Source organism: Delphinus delphis, chromosome 4 (assembly GCF_949987515.2).
Source record: "Delphinus delphis chromosome 4, mDelDel1.2, whole genome shotgun sequence".
In the NCBI taxonomy this organism is placed as follows: Eukaryota; Metazoa; Chordata; class Mammalia; order Artiodactyla; family Delphinidae; genus Delphinus; species Delphinus delphis.
Genome location: NC_082686.1, coordinates 118,313,857 through 118,338,462, shown reverse-complemented (window position 1 = coordinate 118,338,462; position 24,606 = coordinate 118,313,857). Strand labels below are relative to the sequence as shown.

Genomic DNA, 24,606 nt, shown 5'->3' with positions numbered 1-24,606 from the left:
CACTAACTAAATACTAGTGATCCTTAGCACATGGCTTTGTCTCCATTAAGTACTTGTTAAATGACTAATAACCAACAATGTAGATCAAAATCTGAAAAATAAGCAGTCAAATGCTTATATCACACGTGGTATTAAATTTAAGAATTTTATGCCCAGTTCAACAAATATTTATCTCAATTATCATGAATCAAAAAGAAAGACAAAGCTTACATTTTAGGAAATTTTGAATTTAGCAAATTACAAGATGTAGAATGCTTTTTCCAGAGAAGATAATAAGTATAGAGACAAGTATCATTAAAAGACAGAGAAATCATACAATTCTAAAACAATAAAACTAAGTTAAAGCTAGTAAGATTCAATTTGCCAACACTTACTTTTCTCAAATAATTAAGATTTATGGAATATCTACTACATTTTAGGAGGCACTGTGGGAGTGGGTAGGAATCCAAAGAAGTATAAAACAAAGTCACTGCTTATAAGAACTCACAATCTAGTTGGGCAGACAATAAATAAGAGATAACAATATATGGCCAAGAGCACTGATGAAAAAATGGGATACTGAAAATGAAAATAAAGGACTACTTTCTTAAACAGCCATTAATAAATGGATTTTTAAAAAATTCAGTAGTGTAAGTTTAAAGCAAACTATCAACTTCTCAAGAAACAAAGGCTTAGGAACAATATAATCTAGAGCTTGATATTTCTACCCTGCCACTGGTGATGAGCAATTCTAAACTGGCTATCAGCAATTCTGAACTGGTTAAGAATCAGTGTTGGATTACCTCCACCCAGCTGACAAGACAAACTGCCACATTGCCAACTGGAGATTTCAGGGGTGTGATATCCAGGGACTACTGATATAAGTTATTTCATCAGAGATAGGAAAGTTTATTATCTAGTCACTGTTCCTCTTTGGAACAACCCCTTTCAGACACACACAGAAATCTAACCTGAATCAGCCTTTTTTTTTTTTTTTACGGTACGCGGGCCTCTCACTGTTGTGGCCTCTCCCGTTGTGGAGCACAGGCTCTGGACACGCAGGCTCAGCAGCCATGGCTCACGGGCCCAGCCGCTCCGTGGCATGTGGGATCTTCCCGGACCGGGGCACAAACCCGTGTCCCCTGCATCGGCAGGCGGACTCTCAACCACTGTGCCACCAAGGAAGCCCAATCAGCCTATTTTTAATCGGCATATTTTATACAAGAGTGAGTCTGAGGTCCACTAACTACAAATCTCAGCGTTAGACAGATGAGCAATAAACACTGATGGATCTCAACACAAAAGTCTGCATGAGAAAGCTAAGCTCTAAAACACAAAGGCAATAGCTGTCATAAAATTAGCAGTTAGGTGGAACTGGAACTATATCTAGCCAACCTTCCACTAAAAATCTAGACACAAATATTTATAAAACCATACATAATTTATAAAATAGGTCTTTCATTAATCCAGCATTTAATAATCACAACCCCTACTATTCAAGAGTGACCTCAAGAAGGTTCATGATAGGTAGTAATTTATAGTATTACTCAACCAGAATTTTGAATCATATTTGCTGTCACACCAGCATCTGTGTCACTTGACAAATGAGTGAGCCTAGCCAACTGCACCAACACTTACATCTCAAAGCAGTTGTACCATTTTAACATGTATGTATTTTATGGTAGAAACTGTATACTAACAAGGCACTCCCAACTGTTTCTCAGGAAATGTCTAGGATCTAATCTATTTTTAAAACAATACAAACAATATAGAATAGGAAAAAAGTATAATAATTTCATTCACAACTAAAAATCACAGCACTGTATCAACTCAAGACTAGAAATCAGAAGATATTTAATGGGGTTCTCCCAGGAATCATTATCAGAGTCAGAGCCTACCTAATATGTTCATTACTCCCGCTGGCTGTTAAACAGAACATTCCTTTGGCATTAGTCAACAATAACGTAATTACGTATTAACCTGGTCAAGAAAAGAGTGGGGAGAGAACAAGCAGACACAAGACACATACTATAAGGGTGGAACACTAAAATTAAAAAGCATTATGAGTTAAATTAAGGAAATTATAATTTCTAAACTATAAAACACTACCTCATTATATACTTTAACATGGAAATATATACATGATACTTAGTAGAAGGAACAAGTCACAAGAGGGTGTATAATACAATATTAATTTATAAAAATAAAACATACTATATATATTACTATATAAAATTACTACAACGCTATCTACCAAAACATTGATAGAACTTATCTTTGGTTGGTAGGATTTCAAATTGTTTTCTTTTTGTTCATCTAGATTTTGTAAGTTTCTACTACCATTGTGTTTTGCTTTCTAATGAAGTAAAAGGAACAAGAAATTTTAAAAATTATTTGAAGCTACTTTTTAGTGTTAGAAACCCAAATTTGAAAACATTTAAGAAAAATTTAGTATTCCTTACTATGTTCACATGACAGTTCAGTTTACTTGCATTTGTCACCATTTTATAGATTTAGATTGTAGCAAAACTAGTTTATTTGTGGGGTAGGGAGGAGAGTTCAGCAAAACATTTCCTAGTTTCCCTTGAAGCCAGGGATAGTGGCTAAGGATAGCCATAAGATACAGTTCTGGCCAATGAGATATAAACAGACGTTGCCGGTAGAGCATCCAAAGAAGCTTATTGAAAAGGACTCCCTAACTTCAGCAGTGGCTTGAGAGGCTGGAAAGCTTACTCAAAACTTTCCACAATCTCACACTGGGCATGATAAAAATGGGAGCCCAGGGCCCACCAAGATAGAGTGGCTCTCATAAACACCCAGGCTTTCTGTTGGAACCTTTAAAGGCCTATGCTTGAGTACAAAGGGTGAACAACGTAGATCGGCCTTTACAAAGAGTAAAACCTAGCCTGGAATCAGCCAAATCCCTAACTGGATTAAAGTGATCGGTTTCCAGCCTAACCACATGCCAAAAGCTAAAGTAAATCTTTCCTGGAGGAAGAAAAAAATATCATCCAGAGTTTCAAGTTATCTCTAAAATAGCTCATATTTCAATGTCCAGCATTCCATCAAAAATTACAAAGCATGCCCTAAGACCACACACCAACCCACCCCCTGCAAACACAAAAACCAAAAAATCAAAAACTGACAAAGAGCAGATTCACAGGAGACACAGATGTTGGAGTTAACGGACACATTTTTCTTTTTTTGAAATAGAAAACAAAATGAAAAACTCAGCAAATACCTGTAAAGTATAAAATATGTCAAATGAAAAATTTAGAATTAAACAATAAAATAACCAAAATGAACATGTATTTAACAGATTAGCCACAGCTGAAAAGAGGATTGGTGAAATAGGAGACAGGTTAGTCAGAGAGGGAGAGAGTATAAGAGACATATGAGACATAGTAAAATGGTCTATTATTCACGTAACTGAAGTCCCAGAAGAGAGGAAAAAGAACGAACAGGGGAAAAAAAAAGCTGAAGAGATAATTGCCTGGAATTTTCCTAAACTGACAAAAGACATCAAGGCACAGTAATCAAGAGACCCTAGGAACACCCAAGTAGGATAAAAAGAAAATCACACGTAGGTGCAGCCTAGTAAAACTGATGAAAACAAAATATAAAGAGAAAATCCTAAGGTAACTAAAAAAAAACAGGGACATTACTTACAAAGAGGTAACTGTAAGATGCTGACAAGGAACTATATTTGGTGATAAACATGCAATGTGATTGGTCCACAACAGCTTTCTTATTATCCAACCTCCTAGGGGAGGTTCAGTGACAAAATAGTGACAAAATTTAAAAATAAATCAGATACTTAAAGGGTATTATTCTATATATATTTCATACCACTAATTATATTAGGTTGATATAAGCAATTATATCACATTAGTTTGTATTAGGCAGCATATTTAGGAACTTATTACTGTCTGAAGGTTTATATTCTAACTTTATTTCAGTTACTGCTACAAAAATTTCACACAGAAAAATCTGTGATTATTTTAATTTTACAGTAATGTATAGTCTTGGTACCATTTAGAAGATATTATGTGAATTTCTGCATACAATTTGGGAAATTCAAATGAATATAGTTATTTGGGCAAAACACAATGCACGCACTTAAAAACTTCCTGAGTCTAAACATTTTTGTTTTATCAACATTAATAAATTAATTTAAACGACAATTAAATTAAATTTTAACAACCATTCCACAGAACTCAAGTATATTTCAACTGATGAAAATTTTTCTTCATATGAAGGAAACTTCTAGATTTCTGATGGATGCTTTTATATATAGTAATTAATTCTATAAATCATTTTGGACACGACTGCCTATCTGATGAAAAAATAAAGGTTTTACTTAATACCTTCTGTTTATGGATGGATTTGTTTTCTCTTTAAAGAAGTATTTATTATGATCTAGAATGGCTCATTCCTTTATTATTTCATGTTTATAAATTTACAAATGAAGTTTTTAAGATACCTTTATACTCATTATGTCTTAATTGAGCATGTAAAAAAACCCCTTGATTTATGCATTATTAGCTATAATCTTTGGATTTTTTTAAAATGCTTGCTTGTTTTAAACAAGGGCAGAGGCCATATTACCACCCCACACACACCAAAAAAAACACAACCTGTAAAACAATCAACAACTTATGGCAGGATCCAGAAATTCAAGATAAGCCTGTTGGTAAAAAGACTTATTAACTAAGTAATTACATCAAAAGGATGTGATTGATTGATATTGCATCTGGATTCACTGCTTGTACAAGCTGTGTGAGACAAACACCCTTAATTAATGAGAGCACCAACTTCTCCATAAGACAGATTTGGTTTAATCAGTCTTATATAAAAGCATACTTTTTATCATAGTACCTAAAAAATAAAGAAAGGAAAAATACTTAGTTATTGTGAGCTCCAGGACCAAACAGCTAAAAGCATGGCTGCAGATGACCTAAGCCAAAAGAAGATTTATAGGAAGGGGCACCGATACAACTCATATTAACTTCGTTTATGTGGCAAAGAATACAGAGAAAGAACACCAAGTGAAATAGGATGATAACCAGGACCACAAACTTAAGGAAGGAAATGCTTTGAAAAAGCGGGAGCAGTCAACAGTATCAAAAGTTGCTGAAAGACCATGTAAGAGGAGGACTAAAAAATGTCCACTAGACTTAACACAGTGTCATGCGTAACATTATTGAGAGCTGTCTACGCTCTCCCTCCAACCCACTGTGGGGTTTGAAGGCAGATTAGAGTGGGTTGAGAAAAGAATAGTTCAAGCCACAGGGGAACGCTGCAAAACAAAACAAAAAGAAAAGGAAAAAAAAGTGTAGCAAAACACACTCATGAAATATTATTAATACTGTCTTGAATGTTTGAAAAGAAAACTGAAAACAATTAACATTAACAGCAATAATAAAGCATCTGGGAAACAATTTAAGGTAAGAGGTTAGTGTTCTTAGCAATTTTTGAACTGTTTTGGTATAAAACCCATCTTATTACTATGGAATCCTTTCATCTGAGGGCTAAATTATGTTTCTACATGTTACTTCCCTAGAACTTTAGAACTGAAGGGAATCCTATATACTGAAGTTCTCATGTCACAGTTGAAGATCCTCAGACAACAATAATTTAGCAACTCTTTTGGGTACAAATGCCAATTAGAGCTAGGAAATGAAACATCTCCTCTGAAGTAGAGACACCAATCATTTCCTCTACCTAAATCCCTTTCTTAGGGGACAATGCCCCAAAACTTTAATCTCCAATCATATCAAATTAGACTGCAGTGGGCATGTGACCCAAGTCTGCCAAATTTTCTCTCTAAATTGTGGCAGAGAACTGAGTCAGACCTTAAGAGGGTGAGGGGGCTGTATGCTCAAGTAGGCTCAAAGATGGATGTGGCATTTTTTAGCTGTCAACAAGAAATTAGAGTGGATTTATAGAGAGAAGCAGAAGGGAGAGACATGTTAGTCTCATAAGACATACGAAAAGAATACCATGGAATCTCACCATTAAACAACGTTTTTCTTCTTTCCCCTTCATTTTGCAAAGTGAATAGTTATTAAAATTAGAGCAGGGGCTTCCCTGGTGGCACAGTGGCTGGGAGTCTGCCTGTCAATGCAGGGGACACGGGTTCGGGCCCTGGTCTGGGAAGATCCCACATGCCTCGGAGCGGCTGGGCCCGTGGGCCACAACTACTGAGTCTGCGCTCTAGAGCCCACGAGCCACAACTACTGAGTCCGTGTGCCACAACTACTGAAGCCCACGCGCCTAGAACCTGTGCTCTGCAACGAGAGGCCCCCGCAATGAGAGGCCTGCACATCGCAGCAAGGAGTGGTCCCTGCTCACCACAACCAGAGAGGAGTCTGCGCCCAGCAATGAGAACCCAACACAGCCAAAAAAAAAAAAAAATTAGAGCGAAAAATAGAGAGAAAACATTAACTATTCACTTTACAAAATAAAAGGGAAAGAAGAAAAAGACTATTTAAACAGTGAGCACTTATACTCAAGGAGCACAATGAGCACATGAGTAGGGAGAAAGGAATCAGTGGGTCTCAATCCTATGTGCCTCCTGCAGTACCTACTGCTGTGTTGAGAAGTCTACACTTTAAAGATACAGTATGTATTTTTCATTCACCGTGGTGCTAAATGCAAGCCAGCTATTTTATGTGGTGGTCAACCAAAAACAAACAAACCACCCATTATTTTAGTTTACTTTATGAGAAATTAAAGTCTTTTCAAAAATAATTCTATGAGAACTGTATCTAGTCTATTATATTATAGTAAGAAACCTGATCTCCACTTAGGATGCAGCTCCCATGTAAATGCCTGACAACTTTCTAGCTCTCACTGGCCATACTGAAATTCTTGTAATTATACTCCAAGGAGCTTCCCAGGAACTTTCTAATGTCCCTCCCTTTTTCTTTGAGCTAATTTGGGTAAGCTTCTGTGCCTTATACTCAGATTTTCCTAAGTGATTCTCTTAATAATCTATGTTGAAGCCTTTTTATGACCAACAGTACAGAATAGTGAAAGGTAGTAAAACACTGTGGTTAGGAGTTTTAGAATCAGACATGCTCTTTATGGGAATGATGGTTCCATCACTTAATAGTTTTGTGACTTTGCAGATGTCATTTAACCTCTATGAATCCATTTTCCACATCTACAAAATAGAGGTAATGCTACCTACACCTCATAATGCTAATCTGAAGATTAAGTCAGATAAAATATATTAAATCCTTAGTACTGTGCTAGATATATGCTGTTCTAATTACTAATAGTAATTATTAAATTCCTGCTGAACTCAATCTGTCTCACAGCTTTCTCCTATGGCTCCATCAACTGCTCTTACTTCCATGATATTTTAATGAAATTTTATAAAACTTATGCAAGTGAACAAATTCATTAACAAAATAGGATTTGTATGAATCAGGCTGCTTTTCTAACTTTTTTAGACTCACGAGGTTGATTTAATATTCCTAGATCAGCTTTGGAGCGAAACAATATTCCCAATGTACCAGATTAATGTGGTAATAAGTGTCATGCACCCCCTCCCATCCCCTTAAGTACTCTTCCTTCTAAAGTTTATTTTAAATAGTGAGTAGATCTTACAGATCAACTATCATTTAAGACAAAAGAACTGTAAAGGTTAAAAACTCATGGTTATGAAAATAATTCGTAGCAAATAAAAAATGTCATGATATCTAACGGTTAAATGCTGTTTGCAGATTTTTGTGTTTCAGCCATGAGTTTTATACATACAATCAAATAAAAAGCCTGTTACCCAGTACTGATCTCTAATACCATCTCCAGTAATTATATAAAGAGTATTCTATAGAAATTTCTAACTTTGGAGAGTTGGGTCCCTTAAATTCTTTAGCAAGTAACACTGGCCACAAGAAGAAGAATGGACTTTAATAAACTACATCTTAAAATAATCCTCAAACTTCATTTTAGACCAAATTCTCAAAGCCTTTTCTTATCTTTCTTTTTTGTTAAAACTATTAAAAAGAAAAACTAGCACTTCAAAACTTTCATGTCTGCCTTTTGGTAAAGGCGTATTAGGGAAATGCACACCTGACTGACTGGTGGTAAACAGACATTTTACATTTGTATAACTATCAACAGCTTTCAAAATACTCTTAAAGGTATTTCATTTAATTCTCACAATCATATGAGTCAACATGGCAACTTTCATTCCCATTTTATAGAAATAAAATTCAGGGTCAGTAAAATAACCACATATGAAAATTAGGACCTCAATTTTTAGACTTCTACTTTAAAACCCTTTCCACTTCATCACATTGCCTTTCACCTGGATCATTTACCATACAGTATAACTGGGATAAGAATAAAAGTTATTGTCAAATGGAAAGAAAAGAACATTAAAATGGGGTAGGGTGGAAAAACAGGAGAAGTTTCAATTATATTTTATACTTAAGAAGGGGTCTTAGCAAACAAATACTTAATTTTTTGAGAATTTAATCAAACAGAATGCTTGAGAGGTTATGAGGAAACAGACACAGGCACTTTATTTGCAAATACCTGTGGGGGTGTGTGCAGTACTTTTTTCTTACCTAAAACTTCTGTTTGAGTCATAGTGGCAAATTATAACTTTTTAGAGAAGAAGAATTCTGCTTGCAGTTATGCCCTTGGGAAATGGTTTCACAATCCTTATCATATTTTATAAATAAATAGGGTTACAAAAAAAGGATTCCCTTTAGATAGAAATAATTTCTAAGAGTAACTCAGACTTTTGAGAAACAAATACAAAAGTTAAGCTACATGGCTAAACATACATCTTTATTCACACACAGAATCTTTAAGATCTCTTATTTTGGCAAGAGGAAAGAAGAGCTTTAAAATAATTAATGATACCCTTTGAAATAAAAAGAAAGATGAACAAAAGGAAGGGTAGGTATGGGAATGAAAGCTCTGCATGGTGGGCTCAGGCATGGTTTGAATGAATAACATTTTCCCAAGTCTAGTGTATTAGAGAGTAAAGAGAGCATCCTGGTCAGAACAGATGAAATAAATCACAGACTTCTAAGGATTCTCCTCAGAATTAATAAAATATATCTTTTCCATTAAAACCGTTTCCCCATCTAAAAAAGTTAGTAATTTGCTACTGTGACCCAAATAAAAGAACTATGGAAGGAAAAAAAATGTCCTCCTAACATAACCCCCCCAAACACATACGCGTGCACATACACGTACATTATCCTTGATTTCATGTGGCGAGGCATTTCCTTCCAGTTATATGTTACTCAGAGGTCTATAGTATTTGGTGCCAGAATTTAAAATAAGGTATGATAAGCTCTCTCTAAATGAACTAGTATAATTAGTTCGTTTTACACTTATTTTCTGTGTGTGACAATCTCTTCCATCACTTAATCCTTAATATTTACCTGAACCTCTGAATTGGAATCAATAGGCTGTAGTGAAAACCAAGTTTCTCTGCCACTGTGGTTACACAAGTCTTCTTTTTTGATGGCTACTTTTCCTGTAAGAAATAAGTAAAACAATGAGGAAACATATTATATATAACCATTAGCACTGTTACATATAATACTTTGTAGAAAACATTTAAAAATAATTTGTATCTGTTGATATCAAAAAATCCATTTTTATAAAGCGTTTTTCTATATCCTAAAAAATGAAAATGTGCCTCATTTCCCTCTACCCATTGGCAGACCCTTCTCTGGGCCATTTTGAATTAGGGGTTTAGACCAAAACTCAGTTGTATTTATATGCAACTGCGTTTTCAATGTACAATGATAGTGCAAACTAATCCTCTCAACTCCTTAACACTATGAATAAACCATATGTTCTGTCTGAGCAGACATATCTGCATTTAATAAGAGTTTATAAGCTCTAATTAAGAGAACAGAAAAACAGTATCATATGGTCACTAATAATTTTGAAAACTGACTGGAAATTATGGGATTAAAACAATTTTATTAAAAATTTGCTTTATCAAAACACTGTAAACACTGCTTATGCTGCTTCAATGCATACACACACACAAAAAAAATCAAAGCAGTTCCCTAAAGAGTTTCTACGTCTCAGAGACAGATACAGTACAATGAACAAAGAAGTATGAGAGGAAGAAACAGAAATGTTCTTATTATAATGAAGTATTTGCCATGTTGGTACAAAGCATTTCCTTCCTCAATTCAAGTTTTAAGAAGTAGACATAGTTTTGCATATGACCGACAATTTGTTCCAATATTCAACACAAAAGCTTCAACAAAGGATATATGCTAAAGTAAAAAATAGTTCACTTTATTTTATCAAACAAGAATTTCCATTTTAAGTACCCTGATTATACTTCATACCCTTTTCACTTATGACCATCTTGATCTTTTAGTTCAACATTTGAAAACTTTGAGAAAACAGTAAAAAAAATTTCTGTCAAGATATATCAATTTTTGTGTATCAAGTGGAAAGAAAAGGCATAACAGGAAAACAAACACAGAAAAACTATCTTTAAAATTTTATTCTAGAATTAGACAGTGGTAATGGTTGCACAACTCTGTGAATATACTTAAAACCATTGCACTGCACACTTTAAAAGGGTAAGTTTTATGGCATGTAAATAACACATCAATAAAGCTATTATTTAAAAATTTAATATTATAAGACCCTTATTCTACAATTTCCAGGATTTTTAGTTTTATACATAATTTATGAATGTGTATGTAGATGTACATACATGTGCATGTATAATGCATACAAACATCACTAAAGCAAGCCCCCAACTTAAAAAAAGGGCTTTTAAAAAAGTTTATTCAGAAGTTTTCTGGTTTGATTCATTTACTGATTCAACAAATAATCACAATGGCTTTGTATTTTAAATGGTGAGTTGATTTCCAGACTTCCTTAACCAAAGTCTATTTAACCAATAATACTTCTAAAAACTAGAGTAGGAATCTACCTGTTCTATTTATAACTCACAACTCGATCACTGGAAACACATCTTCTTTGTCACAAGTGCCTTCCCAAGAGAGAATCCTCTCTTAGTTCACAGGTTAAAAAAAAAAATCCTAAGGCAAGGACCCTCTTCCTCCTATTTCATGTCTCATGTATCCATGGTACTCACTGTCACAAAAGAATTGAATGGTTCTTGTCTTCTGAGGGGGAAACTCTTTTCTGACTAGCCGTATAAATAAGCCGTTTGTAAGCTGAGAAAAACCTGCAATTTTATTGCCAGTTCTTATTCTTATCAACTTCCTTTTAAGATGTCAGTTTCTAAAATGTAAAGATTTAGTCAGCCTGAAGAAGCAGGGAAGAACACATGATCTCAAGAAGTCAGAGAAACTGACAAAGAACAACAGAGAAAAATAAAGAAAAATATTTGAAGTCATTAGGTATTAGGATACCTGCAACATGTTCAGCACTTCAATAGGCAATATAACATATGAAAAAGAAATATATGTCATCAGCCCTAGGGAATCAAACAGGGTAGAGAAGGGTTAGGAGGGGAGGGAGGGAGGGAAAATGAATAAAAGAATGAATGAGAAAGGTGGGAAGGTAAAAGGGAAAGGAAATTGGAGAAGGAGGAGAGGAACAGGGAGGGGAGGAACAAGTGTCTGAAATACAAATAAGACCAAAAAAATCGATCATCATTCGTATTTGTTGTGAGTTATCCTTAGTTAAACAGGTTAGATGACAGCTTTTAAATATTAAAGGTAGGCAGCCTGATACAGTGGAAAGAGCACTGAACTGAAAGAAAAGCCAGCATTTACTGAACAGCTACCAGGTAGTAAATATTCTTACACATTTTGTTTAATCTTCATAACAATCTTGGGGGAAGAGCATATATTACAGATGAGGAAAGCTGAATGATATCAAAAACCTGCCCACTAATAAGTGCTAAAGCCAGCTTTCAAAACCAAGGTATGCCTGCCTGTGCATGCTCCTTCCAACACAGACACTAACTCTGTAGTGTCTACACTACAGACACTACAGACACTAATTCTGTTACTTATTAAGCTGTGTGATCTTGGGCAATTTATTTAAATTCTACATCTCATTTACCTCCTCTGTATTTGAAACAACTTTCAGCTCTAATGAAACCTATTCCATGCCTCCAACAGTCTCCAAAGTGTTTTAGTTTAATGTTTACTATTTTAAACAAAGTTAACTCATTATTTCACTAGCTGTGAGATCACCAACATTGAAAATAAACAAATATATAAATAATCAACCAACCACCCCAGGAACCAAATACCCAACACATTATTTAAAGGTACCATTTCATTTCCCCACTGTACTGACAAACCCATAGACAGAAAGAGCTTAGACCACATATATACACACATATATACCAGATGCTATATTAGTTCCTTAAAATCAGACAAGGAGAGGAAACACAAAAAGAAATGAAGGAACTGTGGACACAGAAACCATTTCTGTTGGTCTCTAAGTAAAAAAAGTATTCTTAGCTTTCCATTACCACTTCTAAGAAGCATTTTCTTACCATCTGTAAATATCATGTTATACTAGGCCCCCATTTTTAAGCACAACATATTCTTAGAAATTTCATCCTGATACAGATCACCAACGGGCAAAATCTTGATGGCCTTTTTCCTACTTGGCTACTAGTAGAAATGGCTGAAAGGGCAGATAAAAGTAGCGATAAGTGTGACTGCCTATACAAGATGAAAAAGAACCAGAGGACTGAACAAATTCTGGCAGTATCAGTAACAGCAATTCAATCGATGGCAACACTTAGATGCCTTCATGTACAGGGTTTAGATTGATACCTTTTGGTCTCTGTGGTAGACTGGTATATTAATGGCTTCCAATAAATCATACTTCCTTGTTCTATGCCACTGTGTGGTCCCCTCCAGCACTGACTCTGGGTTTGGCCATGCCACTTACTTTTGCCAATGGGACATCAGCAAATGTAATGCAAGTAGTCTTAATAAGCACCTGCAGTAGGGCTTACCCTCTTGCAACCTCAATACCGTGTGGAGTGGAAGGCTCAGATAATGGACAGCACCAGCCATGAGACATATGGGTCAGATCATTCAGCCCAGTCAATTTTTCAGGTAACTGCACATTAGTGACCCCAGGTGAGACCACCAGAAGAACCACCCAGATAAGCCTGGCCCAAATTGACAACCTGCAGAATCATGAGCAAATGTATGATTGCTAAATTAAGCCACTGAGTACTGGGGTGTGATTTGTTATGTAGCAATAGATAACTGATACAGTCCCTATGCAAGCAGACACAAAAGTGTAGTCATAAGCAATTTTTAAACAGTAGGTTTGACTTAAGAGCTAAATGCCAGGAGAAATTACAATTCAAAGGGTTTAAGAAATACCTTCGCTATCTTAAACCCAACCTTATTTCATAGGTGAACAAGGCCTAAGAAGGTAGAGTGACTTATTTAAGGTTCACAAAGGCAGTTAGTGATAGAGTCATGAAAGGAATTCAGGTCTCTAATATCCTACTGAAATTCTCTTATAACATTCTAAACCATGGGGAAAGAAAAACAAGTAAACCAGTCTACTAAGATAACCATGGTTTAACTGCTTAAGCCTAGATCCCTCTGAAAACTAAAATAACTAGAAAATACACATTAGAAGGTTAAATATATATGTTTTAATATTATTAGGATCCTCACTGGAAATGGAATTTTATTCTTACATGCAGTTTTTCTCTTCTCTTTTTCTCCTTTTTTAAGGGAAGAAGACACTATAACTTAGGACAATAAATCACACAGTAAAAGACTTTTAAAGCCTTAATTTTATAATTTTCTATCTTTTTGCAGCTTGGTTCCTATGTTTCAAGTTTTCAATTAATCTATAATCAAGTTTTCATACTAACTGTTCCTGGCATATAAGGATTCCTAATATGAAAAACTATGCCCCATATTAATAACAGTTATTACTTCCAGGAAAGGGACTGGGAGGGGGGGTCAGTGGCCAAAATTAATTGTCTGTAATACTATAATTAAAAATTTTTTTACAAAAAGGAAAATATCCATATATTATTATACAATTAAAAATAAAAAACAAACAGGCTGGGCTTCCCTGGTGGCGCAGTGGTTGAGAATCTGCCTGCCAATGCAGGGGACACAGGTTCGAGCCCTGGTCTGGGAGGATCCCACATGCTGCAGAGCAACTAGGCCCGTGAACCACAACTGCTGAGCCTGCGCAGTTTGGAGCCTGTGCTCCGCAACAAGAGAGGCTGCGATAGTGAGAGGCCCGCGCACCGCGATGAAGAGTGGCCCCCGCTCGCCGCAACTAGAGAAAGCCCTCGCACAGAAACGAAGACCCAACACAGCCAAAAATAAATAAATAAAGCAGCTTTCATTTAAAAACAAAAAACAGGCTTTTAAAGCTATTCAACAAATATACATTCTTAGATCTTCTTAAGTTTAAAAGGTGGCTCTCTCAACCCTAGCTCAAATTTCATTCCCAGAAAATGCTATGGCACTGTTTAGCCTACAATTGGACAACTCAGTTATAAAATAATTGAGGCAACTCAATTTCCAGTAGCTCAAAATTTAAAAAAAACAAAGTGCCGCCTAACTTTATGAGTTAATGACAAAAGAAAAATACGTTAAAGTAAAACAAATGTAAAAATTTATAAGTGAAAATATCAAGATTATTTTCCAACTTTAAATTAAAGGCTATGTACAAACTGTGTTTACTTTAATAATAATAATTCCTATCTGTAAAAGGAAAAACAATTTCTACTAAATGTAGAAATTTTATTCCTTAATAAGAATAAACTTTTTTTTTAACAGTTCCCACACCAAGTTATGGCCTTCTGATACCACTCCTCAAAGGACTGATTTTTACTTTAAAAACAAATAAAAAAACAAAACAAGGGCAACTTTTCGAAATCATAATTATAAACCTCAACTAAAGGCCTTCCCAAGAAATACTATATAATGACTACTTGTAAATAGGTAATGAAAATTACAAAACATTTTCTTAAAATGTTTAGTCAATCAAAGATACACACTCTCTCAAGGGTCATTAATAATCACCAACAGCCTCTAGCCAATCTTTATCCTACTCTACCTCTCTCTAGTCTTGCCATTAAAAGATCTCCCTGCCTTCTGAGATATTCATCTCTTCTCTCTCTCTTCCAACTTCCTGATACATTTAATCAATCTTCACTAAAGCCTCATTTTCCCTGCAACCCTCCTTAAATGCTCCCAGGGCAATTTCATTCATTCCAGTGGAGGCTTCAAGTATCACTCAGTGCTAATGACTCAAATCCATACCTCCACATCAAATCCAGATTTCTTCTCTGAGCTTCAGATCTGTATTTCCAACAGTCAACCAACATGTCCACCAAGATACTCCCCAGGTAATGCAAGTTTAACTTGTTTGAAATCAAAGTCATCATCTCCCTTTCCCATCCTGAATGCTCCGTATCTCAGTTAATGACAACCATAGAAACAAGACCATTTTTAACTCTTTCCCTTCTTATATCCTCTTTATCTTCTTAGTACCTAAATCCTATTTAAAGCTACTCCCATGAAGCACATTCCCTCATTTGCATTTCCACTGCCACTACCCTACTCATCTCATTTGATAATAGCCTCCTTGATGGCCTCCCTGCCTTTAACCTCTCTCCATTCTAAAGCATAAACTATAGATCAGGGGTCCCCAACCCCCAGGCCACGGATCCATACTGTTAGGAACCGGGCTGCACAGCAGGAAGTAAGTGGCAGGCAAGCGAGCAACGCTTCATCTGTATTTACAGCCGCTCCCCATCGCTCACATTACTGCCTGAGCTCCACCTCCTGTCAGATTAGTGGCATTAGATTCTCATAGGAGCATGAACCCTACTGTGAACTACACAAGCGACAGATGTAGGTTGCACGCTCCTTATGAGAATCTAATGCCTGATGATCTGAGTGGAGCTGAGGCGGTGATGCTAGCACTGGGGAGCGGCTGCAAATACAGACTATCATTAGCAGAGAGGTTTGACTGCACAGAGACCATAATAAATCAACTGCTTGCAGACTCATATCGAAACCCTGTCGGTGAGTGGCAAGTGAAAACAAGCTCAGGGCTCCCACTGATTCTGCATTATGTATGGTGAGTTGTATAATTATTTCATTATATATTACAACATAATAATAATAGAAATAAAGTGCACAATAAATGTAATGTGCTTGAATCATCCCAAAACCGTACCCCTCCCCAGGTCCATGGAAAACCTGTCTTTCATGAAACTGGTCCCTGGTGCCAAAAAGATTGGGGACCGCTGCTACAGATGACATATTTAAAGTAGATGTTCATATACTTTAAAAATATGTGTATATATAGTTATATATATGTATATATATGTATACACACTTTAAATACGTAACCTATAGACTCTGAGTTTGTAAGTTATTGTTTACACCACAGGAAGTTGTTAAACTACAAAACTATATTCGTATATGCAGTTATATATGATTTTTAAAAGGTTCCTCATTCTTAAAAGGCTCAACACTACTGTCTACAGGATAAAGTCCAAATTCCTTAACACAGCTTTGAGGGTCCACCACAACTTGGTCCAAATCATATTCCCAGATTCATCTTCTACCACCCTTGGCCTAAGTGATTTACATTTTCCAGCAGATACACCACAAACATGATCCACTTTTTCTTCTCTGCTTCTGCTAATCCCTATTATCCTGAAACGTCTTCCTTTTCCTACCTAGGTAGTCTCTGTTAATCCTCCACCAAACATAATTAACTCTTCTTTACTCTGTGCTCCCAAGTACTTTGTTCCTACCTCCAGCACAGACCCTATTAAATATATTAGGATTAGAGTATAAATCAGCCTGAAAACCTGGGAGCAACTTGAATCTTATTCACCTTAATATCCCCATCTTTTGTATGCCACATAGACAAGTGTTTGTAAATGTCTGTTTAATTGAATTAAGGATGGAGTCTCAGGGGTGATCCATAATTAAGGGTTTGCTACACAGAGAAAAGTCTACATATAAGTAAAGAAGTCAGAAGGAAGACAACTAGGAAAATACAATGTCATTAAATTGCCTTTTCCTTGGCTTTCAACAAGTTGAATAAGCAATCCAAAGAGTCTAATGTGACATAGAGGCAGACGAGGATTGAAAACTATGAAAATGCCTTTTGTGACAAAGTATTTGTTATGTATATAGCTGACAGAAGTTAACATATTTATCAAATATGGATGCATGAGAATAAATAAAAGATAAAATTCCATCCAAAAGAAAAATAAGCAAAAGAATTAACAACTAATTCATAGAAGAAAAATGTAAAAGACCAATAAACACATGAAAAAATTCCTCAAGTTCACTAATAATCAGAAAATACAAGTTAAAATGAAATATTTCTTTCACTATCAAACTGGAAAAATGAAATATTTCTTTCACTATCAAACTGGAAAAAAAAATTTTTCAATGATAATATCCAAGAATGACCAGGGTATGGTGAAATGATTACGCACATGTCATGTTTGGGGGAATGTAAATTAGTACAATATTTCCGGAAGCCAATGGAAAAATATATATAGAAAAAACCTTAAAAATATTCAAACGCTTTGGCTCAGTATTTTCACCTCTAGGAATTTATCCTAGAAAAAAAGACATGCAAAAATTTATGCAGAAGGATGTTCACAGCAACACCATTTAGAGTAACAAAAATCTGGAAACATAAATCTCTACCACGAAAAGAGTAGTTAAGATAATACATTCCTATAGAAAGGATATTTTAAAAATTACTTGTGAAAAATATTTAATGACATGGGAAAAGGATCATTAGATGATATTAAATGAAAAAGGAAAAAAACTTGAATAAATAGTACAATGTAATAATATAAATGTGTGAAATAAAGAATGGGAAGAAATACACAGACTATTAACTATAACTGTTCTTATGCAGAGTCATTACCAATCCCTTAGAACATGTAATAATTTTACAATTAAGAGAAAGTATTATTGTTTTTAAAAGGTTATTTTATCTGCTCTAAAATGATTTTTGGCAAACTTCAAAAACAAGTTTGTCAGAAAAATGAAGTCAGATTACAGCGATTTAAAAAGAAATAAGTAGGAAGCAGAAGGATATAGACCATTTGTTAAGGAATTCAATAGCAAAAGCAGAAACAATTTAGACGGTAGTTAAGAGGTCAAAGCCAAATAAAGCGTAATCATTTGAACTGTAGGAGATGAGCATGTTTCAAATGGGAAAGGAGAGATGGAGATGATGAAATTCAGGACACTAAAAAGGGAGAGTAATGCATGTAAATTACAGACCTCTACCTGTTATTCAAAGATAGTAGTGCAAAGACCATGAACGTGAGAATATGTGGCCAGTTAGTTTTGTCCTAGTCGATGCCTACAGATCATACCTCAGACAATTACTTAAGAAACAGTTACCAGTCACCAATATAGCCAGAGAGAAGAATATGACTAGATTAAACCGAATTATTACTTCTGTTAGAAAAACTTCAAAAACAGATGTTCTTTGGTGGGGATCAAATACTGTGATCTTTGTAAAAAACATTCTTTGAACCATTCAACAATATTTACAGAGCATTTACTAAATATAAGGCACTCGGGCAGTGACAGTCTCTGCCTTCATAAATATCATATATATTCAACTAGAGCACCTAGACATTAAACAACAAACTGATTTGTCAAATCAGATTCATATAAATCAGAGTTCTACCCAGGATCAAGCTTTACTAATAACATAAAAGAAGTAGACAAATAGACTCTGATACACCTAAAAAACAAACAAACTGATGAACAACTATAATGAATACTACAGAAAGGGACCCACCAGGTACTATGGAAACATATGGTACCATGACTAGGGGGAGATTGGTTATGTCACTTCCCTGAGGAAGTGTCACCCAAGCTGAGCATTCAAATTAAAAATCAGATCCATAAATGAACATGAAGTCTACAGGAAAGGATTAGAAAGTTGAGAATATATTATTCTGTTGTTTTCAACACTTTATACTTAGAGAAAGAACGAATATAAACATGAATGTTGTGATTAAAAGACAATTATGAATAGTACATACCTATACGAAGGTCTCTTTGTAAAACATTCTTATCATAAACATAGAAAGACAAATACTGGAAAGTTCTTGGAATCTCAAAGTAAAATTCTTCACTGAAAAACGGGCTAAAGAGAAAAGGGGGAAAGCTCATTAAATTTAAATTCAACAGTGTCCTCCTATAATATTTTCAATAAAATAAATTAAAATTACAGATTAAACACCATAAAGAAAAGCTTCAAGAGTTCCAAAATAATTCTCTATGCTAAGTTTCAGCTAAACCCTGTACAAACCAAGCTGAGCTCTGAAAGGACCTCGATTGCCAGGCTGGGCTCTGAACAAACAGATTTTCTGGAGTCCTGTGGACAGAAGATCCAGTAACTGCCTGGGGTCATGCTCACCTAAAGTGGACACAAATGAGAGCTGAGGACAGTGTCATTCACACCATCATCATCTCAAAAATACATAAATCACAATAATACATAACACCTAAAATGAATAATGCTACGTAAAATGTTATTTTAAAACATACTTTAAAAAATTAAAATAGGTTATTTTTAATCAACTTTACTGAGGTATAAACTACATAAAATAAAATCTAATTTAAAGTACAGAGGTTAATGACTTTTGATTAATTTATAAACCTGTAGAGTGCCCATCCCAATCAAGATATATTAACATTGCAACGCCTCACAAAGTTCCCTCTTGTTTCTCTGCAGTTACTCCATCATACCTGTCACAGGCAACCAGTGATCTGATTTCTAGCACTAAAGATCTGGTGTAGGATTTCATATAAATGGAATCAAATAGTATGTACACTTGTGTCCAGCTTCTTTCACTCAGCTTAACGTCTATGATATCTGTTCCATCTTGCTGTGTATATCATTAGTTCATTTGTTTTAAGTGCTGGGTAATATTCCATTTATGAATATTCCACAATCCATGCTCCTAGTGATGGCATTTGAGTTGTTTCCAGTTTGGGCTATTAAAAATAAGGCAGCTATGAATATTTTTATACGAAGCTCTTTTATGTGTTCAGTTCTTTTGGACAGGTAACTAAAAATAGAATTGCTGAGTTAAAAGGCAGGTGAACTTCTAATTTATGAGAAGCTGTCAAACTGTCTCCAGTGCGGCTGTGCTATCTTGCACGCCTACGAGCGAGGGATAAGAGCTCCAGCGGCTCCACGTCATTGTTAACTTTTGCTACTGAAAGCCTTTTTAAAATTAGCTGCTCTACAACATTATAAATCAACTATACTTCAATAAAAAGTTGTTTTGAAAAAAAATAGCTATTCTAGTGAATGGGACATGATAAATGTATACACCCGTGTAATCTCTACCCCAATCAAGATAAAGAACAAAGTTCCCCTGTGCAATGACTCACTCCATACTGTCACGGGAACCAGTGATCTGATATCTATCGTGACACATTATGTTCAAGAATGTGTAGTGACAGAAGTGGTTTTAAACTGCATTTTCCTGATGACTAACGATGCTGAATATCTTCTCCTGTGCTTGTTGCCCATTTGTATATCTTATTTTAGGAACGATTTGTTTGAGTTTCCTCCACATATTTTAAAAGGTTTGTCTGTCTTCTTACTGGGTTTTTGGTCTGTTTGTTTGCTTTAATAAATTCTGGATGCAAGTCCTTTGTCAGAATATTTTCTCCTAGGTGTGGCTTGCCATTTCATTTTCTTGACAGTGTCAAAGAGCAGAAGGCTCTGATTTTGATAAAATCCAGTTTATCAGTTTTCCTCTTTTATGATTGGTGCTTTTGGCACCCTAAGTAAAGAAATCTTTGTCTACCCCCAAGTTGCTAAGAGTTTCTCCTACGAAACAGCTTATTTTTCTAAGTTCATTTTAAGAATGCTCTTTTGATATTTAAATTCTCCTATGAAGACATGAATTTCTGAAATTCTAGTTAACATCTTTTGTCAAGAGTACCTCTTTCCTGAGAATGTTTAAAGAACAAAAGGTACTTTAAAAATGTCACCATAAAATGCAATCTCTTCAGGATGTCACAACTTAAAGAGAAGCTAAAATGCAAAGTAAATGACTCTTAAAGAAGTCATTTCTGACCCTGTCCAGAAAACAGCTGACTTAGCTTTTTAGTTGTTATAATACCCGGTCAACTTTTGTCAATATATTTTTCACTTCAAACGTAACCAAAATAAACTTAAAAGGTGGTCTGTCAAAATAGTCTTTCTAATTAGTCTCAATATAGCAATCAACACAAAAACAACTATTAGGTAAAGACAGGTTTAGGTATTTTTCTCCTTTGCATCATTTTATATACAATTGAGAATTTCCTTTATATATTACACATCCACACTCAAATATTATTTTTAAAACACATTCTAAAGCCAAATAAGAACAAGATGAGAATTATTCACTAAGTCATCTGTATCACTGTATCATCACAATCTCAACAATCTAATCCCCACATCTGGGCGCCCACATCTTTATTTTATAAATTAATTAATTAATCAATCCATTTGAAAAAAGTTTTCAACAACGTTGGTTAGAAGCAATAACTAGACATATAGTTTTTATAAAGCAATACTCTACTGTTATCACTAACCTATAATCCTGCATATCACTCCTAAGGAAATTCCTGGTGTGGGGAAGAGAAGCACTAGGTACAAGAAGTGTTGCTACTCAATTTGTTTATAGACCACCTACTTCTGAAAAGGATTTGAGGTAGAGATTTAGGAGCTATGGATTCCATATGTGACTCCTACTTACCTGCCATGAAAAATTCTATATCCAGACTACCTATAAAAACTATAATATTCAGAACCCATAAAAGATCTAAATGATATCTACTGACTTTTGACTTAACAGCTTATCACAACATTCACTAGGGTAGAAAACACTGAAATGAAAGCAAGGTGAGCAAGGGTTTATACTACAAATTCTTTCACCCTATTCCACAAGGAAGAACGCTAGGAGGCACCTAGAATCCAAGAAACATGTAGTCTAATTATACTGAAATGACCTAAGGTAACCACTGCTAGCCTTAAAATATCTTCCAGGTTGCTATGCATCTAGCATAATAATTTAAGATGGATAAAAATACTTGGTTTTATCATTTCCCCCACACAAATATCTGAAAAGGCAGGCAAGAGTTCTGGAAAAATAGTAAGCTTATTTTAGTTATTCATTTACAGCTATATTACATACTAGAAACTACCACAAATATTCAATTTATTGAAAATTACTAGTTTTGTATATAACTGATTTTTGTTTGATACGGAATCAACATACATTAAATAACAAATTGAGATTTAAATAGTTTCAGGTCCCTATCCCAGTTTTGCTTCTAACTTCCTTTATTACATGCACAAATTATTCAGGCTTTTTGTGACTCAGTTTCATCATTTATATAAATAAAAACAAATTCTAATACAACAGGGATAGGTGATTTACGATTTAAAGATGTGAAGTATACTATTTCAAATCTCCTTGGATTACTAAATATTTCATCCACCATACGTTCATTCCAACAACTCTTCATTCCCTTATTTTAAGTCTTGTCTCTGAACAAGACTGCATCCTTCCAGTACAGCTCTGCACTAGAATTATATCCACAAACACTATTACAGGGAAGAGGTGGCACATCTCAATTTTATGAATTATAATTTGCTATGGTACTCTCGCAGTGCTATTACACTTCCAAAAAATGACAAATCTACGTAAGAGTTCATTCCCTTACAATGCCCTACTTAGTTAAGTGACTTTTATAAACGTTAAGGGGTAATTTATTTTCAAGAGAAATAAAATAATGATGTACTTTGAGAAAAGTTCACATGAGTGGGCAAATTTAGCCTAGAGAAAAAACTGAGGTATATTGGTAGTTGTTTTCAAAAACTTGAAAGAGTGTCACGTGAATGATGGCTTAAACTTGTTCTCCAGAAATCCAAGGGACACAATTAGGAACAATTAAGAGGAAGATATATTTTGAGGCAATGAAAAGCCACATGAAAGCAAGCACTGTGGCTATCTTGTTCTTGTGGATGTACGAATAAATAGCACCCAGCAAGTTCTTGGCATATGGTAGGTTCTCCTTTTGACAGACATTAATCATTAAATGTAAGAGCTTTTCAAGAGTCAGAATACTTCTAAGACCTAACAGGCTGCTTTTAGGAGGCAGTGAACTCCTTGGTCACTGGAACATTATTAAGCAAATGCCATATGACTACTTGTCAAAAATAATTGTCGGGAGGAACTAAGCGTACGGCATTTAGTCCAGCTCAATGAACATTAAGGTTCCTTCAAACTCTGAGATTCTGTAACTCTAAAAATGAACTCAGAATCTATAAGGAAAATAAAAGTTTCAGATGAAGGACGTCTTCTTGATGATTACAGTCAGGAAAATGTGTAAAAACTTTTATTCAATATATATCATATGAATGATAATTTACCAATTTTTTACAAACCTTAAAGATTTTTCAACAACTTGGGTACGATAAACTTCTTCCTGGTCCAAATTTATGGTGCAGAAACAATCTCTCATTTTGTTGGGTCCAAGATATGGCAATAAATTTTTCGCTTCACCTGTTGGCACAAAAATTAAAACTGGTGTTAAATATCACCAGCTGCCTCATGCTAAGTCTTATATGGGACACATTAAATCCAAAAGAACATATAAGATATAGCACAGAAGAAAAAATTAGTAATTAAGAAAGATAATCAACTTGGTCTAAAGGAATGTGGTGAGACAGAAGAGAGGAGCTGTGTGTAAAGGGGCATGTGAGGTCATGTTATACCACCGTATCCCTGATCCTAGAAAAGCACAATGTCCCCACTTATGTCCTCATCCCATCCCACCAGCACCACCCTAAAGACATCTCCACAATTAATCCCCCTTTCCTGTATCATTAATTTTCCCCTCTACTGGATCATTCCTGTCAACTCATAAACAAACTTTGATATTTCCCAATTTTTAAAAAAGCACAAAAAGAAAAAAAAAAAAAACTCCCTTGACTCCGTCTCTTCCCTCATGATATCATTCCATTTCTAGACTCTCTTTCACAGCAAAACTTCTCAAAAACAATCATCTCTAGCCATTGTCTCTAATTCCTCACCTTCCAATCATTCTTTGACCCTCTCCAATCAGCTTTTAACCCCATGACAACAGTGAAACTGCTCTATCTAGGGTCACCAATGCCTTCCATATTGCCAAACCCAATGGCATTTCTCTGTCCTCATCATACCTGATCTGACAGCACTATTTATTTAATATAAGTGAATGCTAACATCCCTCCTTAAAACTCACTCTTTTCTTGGCTTCCACAACACAGTAGTTTTGGCTTTCCTCCTGCCTCATGGACCTCTGCTGACTTTTTTCCCTCCTCACGTCTCTAAATGTTGCAATGCTTCAGGGCTCATTTCTGGACCACCTTCTCTTCTTTCCCCATGCAAATTCCTTCAGTATACGGTGTTCATGCTGATGCCTCCCAGATATGTGTTTCCAGGCCTGATTTCTCCTCCTCAACATTAGATATGAATACTCAACTGCCTCCCTGGATATCCAGTAGGCTTCTCAAATTTAACAAGTCCCAGAAAAACCATCTGATTTCCTCCCCTAAAACCCACTCTCCCCCCAGTCT

General features: G+C 35.2%; 1 protein-coding gene across 2 annotated transcripts in view; it reads right to left on the bottom strand.

The window, feature by feature from the left end:
• The window catches only part of RASA2 (RAS p21 protein activator 2), a 117,863-nt gene that overhangs the window by 69,824 nt on the left and 23,433 nt on the right, over nucleotides 1-24,606 (bottom strand). For both annotated transcript variants that reach the window (XM_060011351.1, XM_060011352.1), the window contains exons 2-4: nucleotides 23,434-23,551; nucleotides 19,019-19,122; nucleotides 9,393-9,487 (exon numbers count right to left, since the gene is read on the bottom strand). In XM_060011351.1, coding sequence (XP_059867334.1) covers nucleotides 9,393-9,487; nucleotides 19,019-19,122; nucleotides 23,434-23,551 — 317 coding nt within the window. The remainder of the gene's footprint in view (nucleotides 1-9,392; nucleotides 9,488-19,018; nucleotides 19,123-23,433; nucleotides 23,552-24,606) is intronic.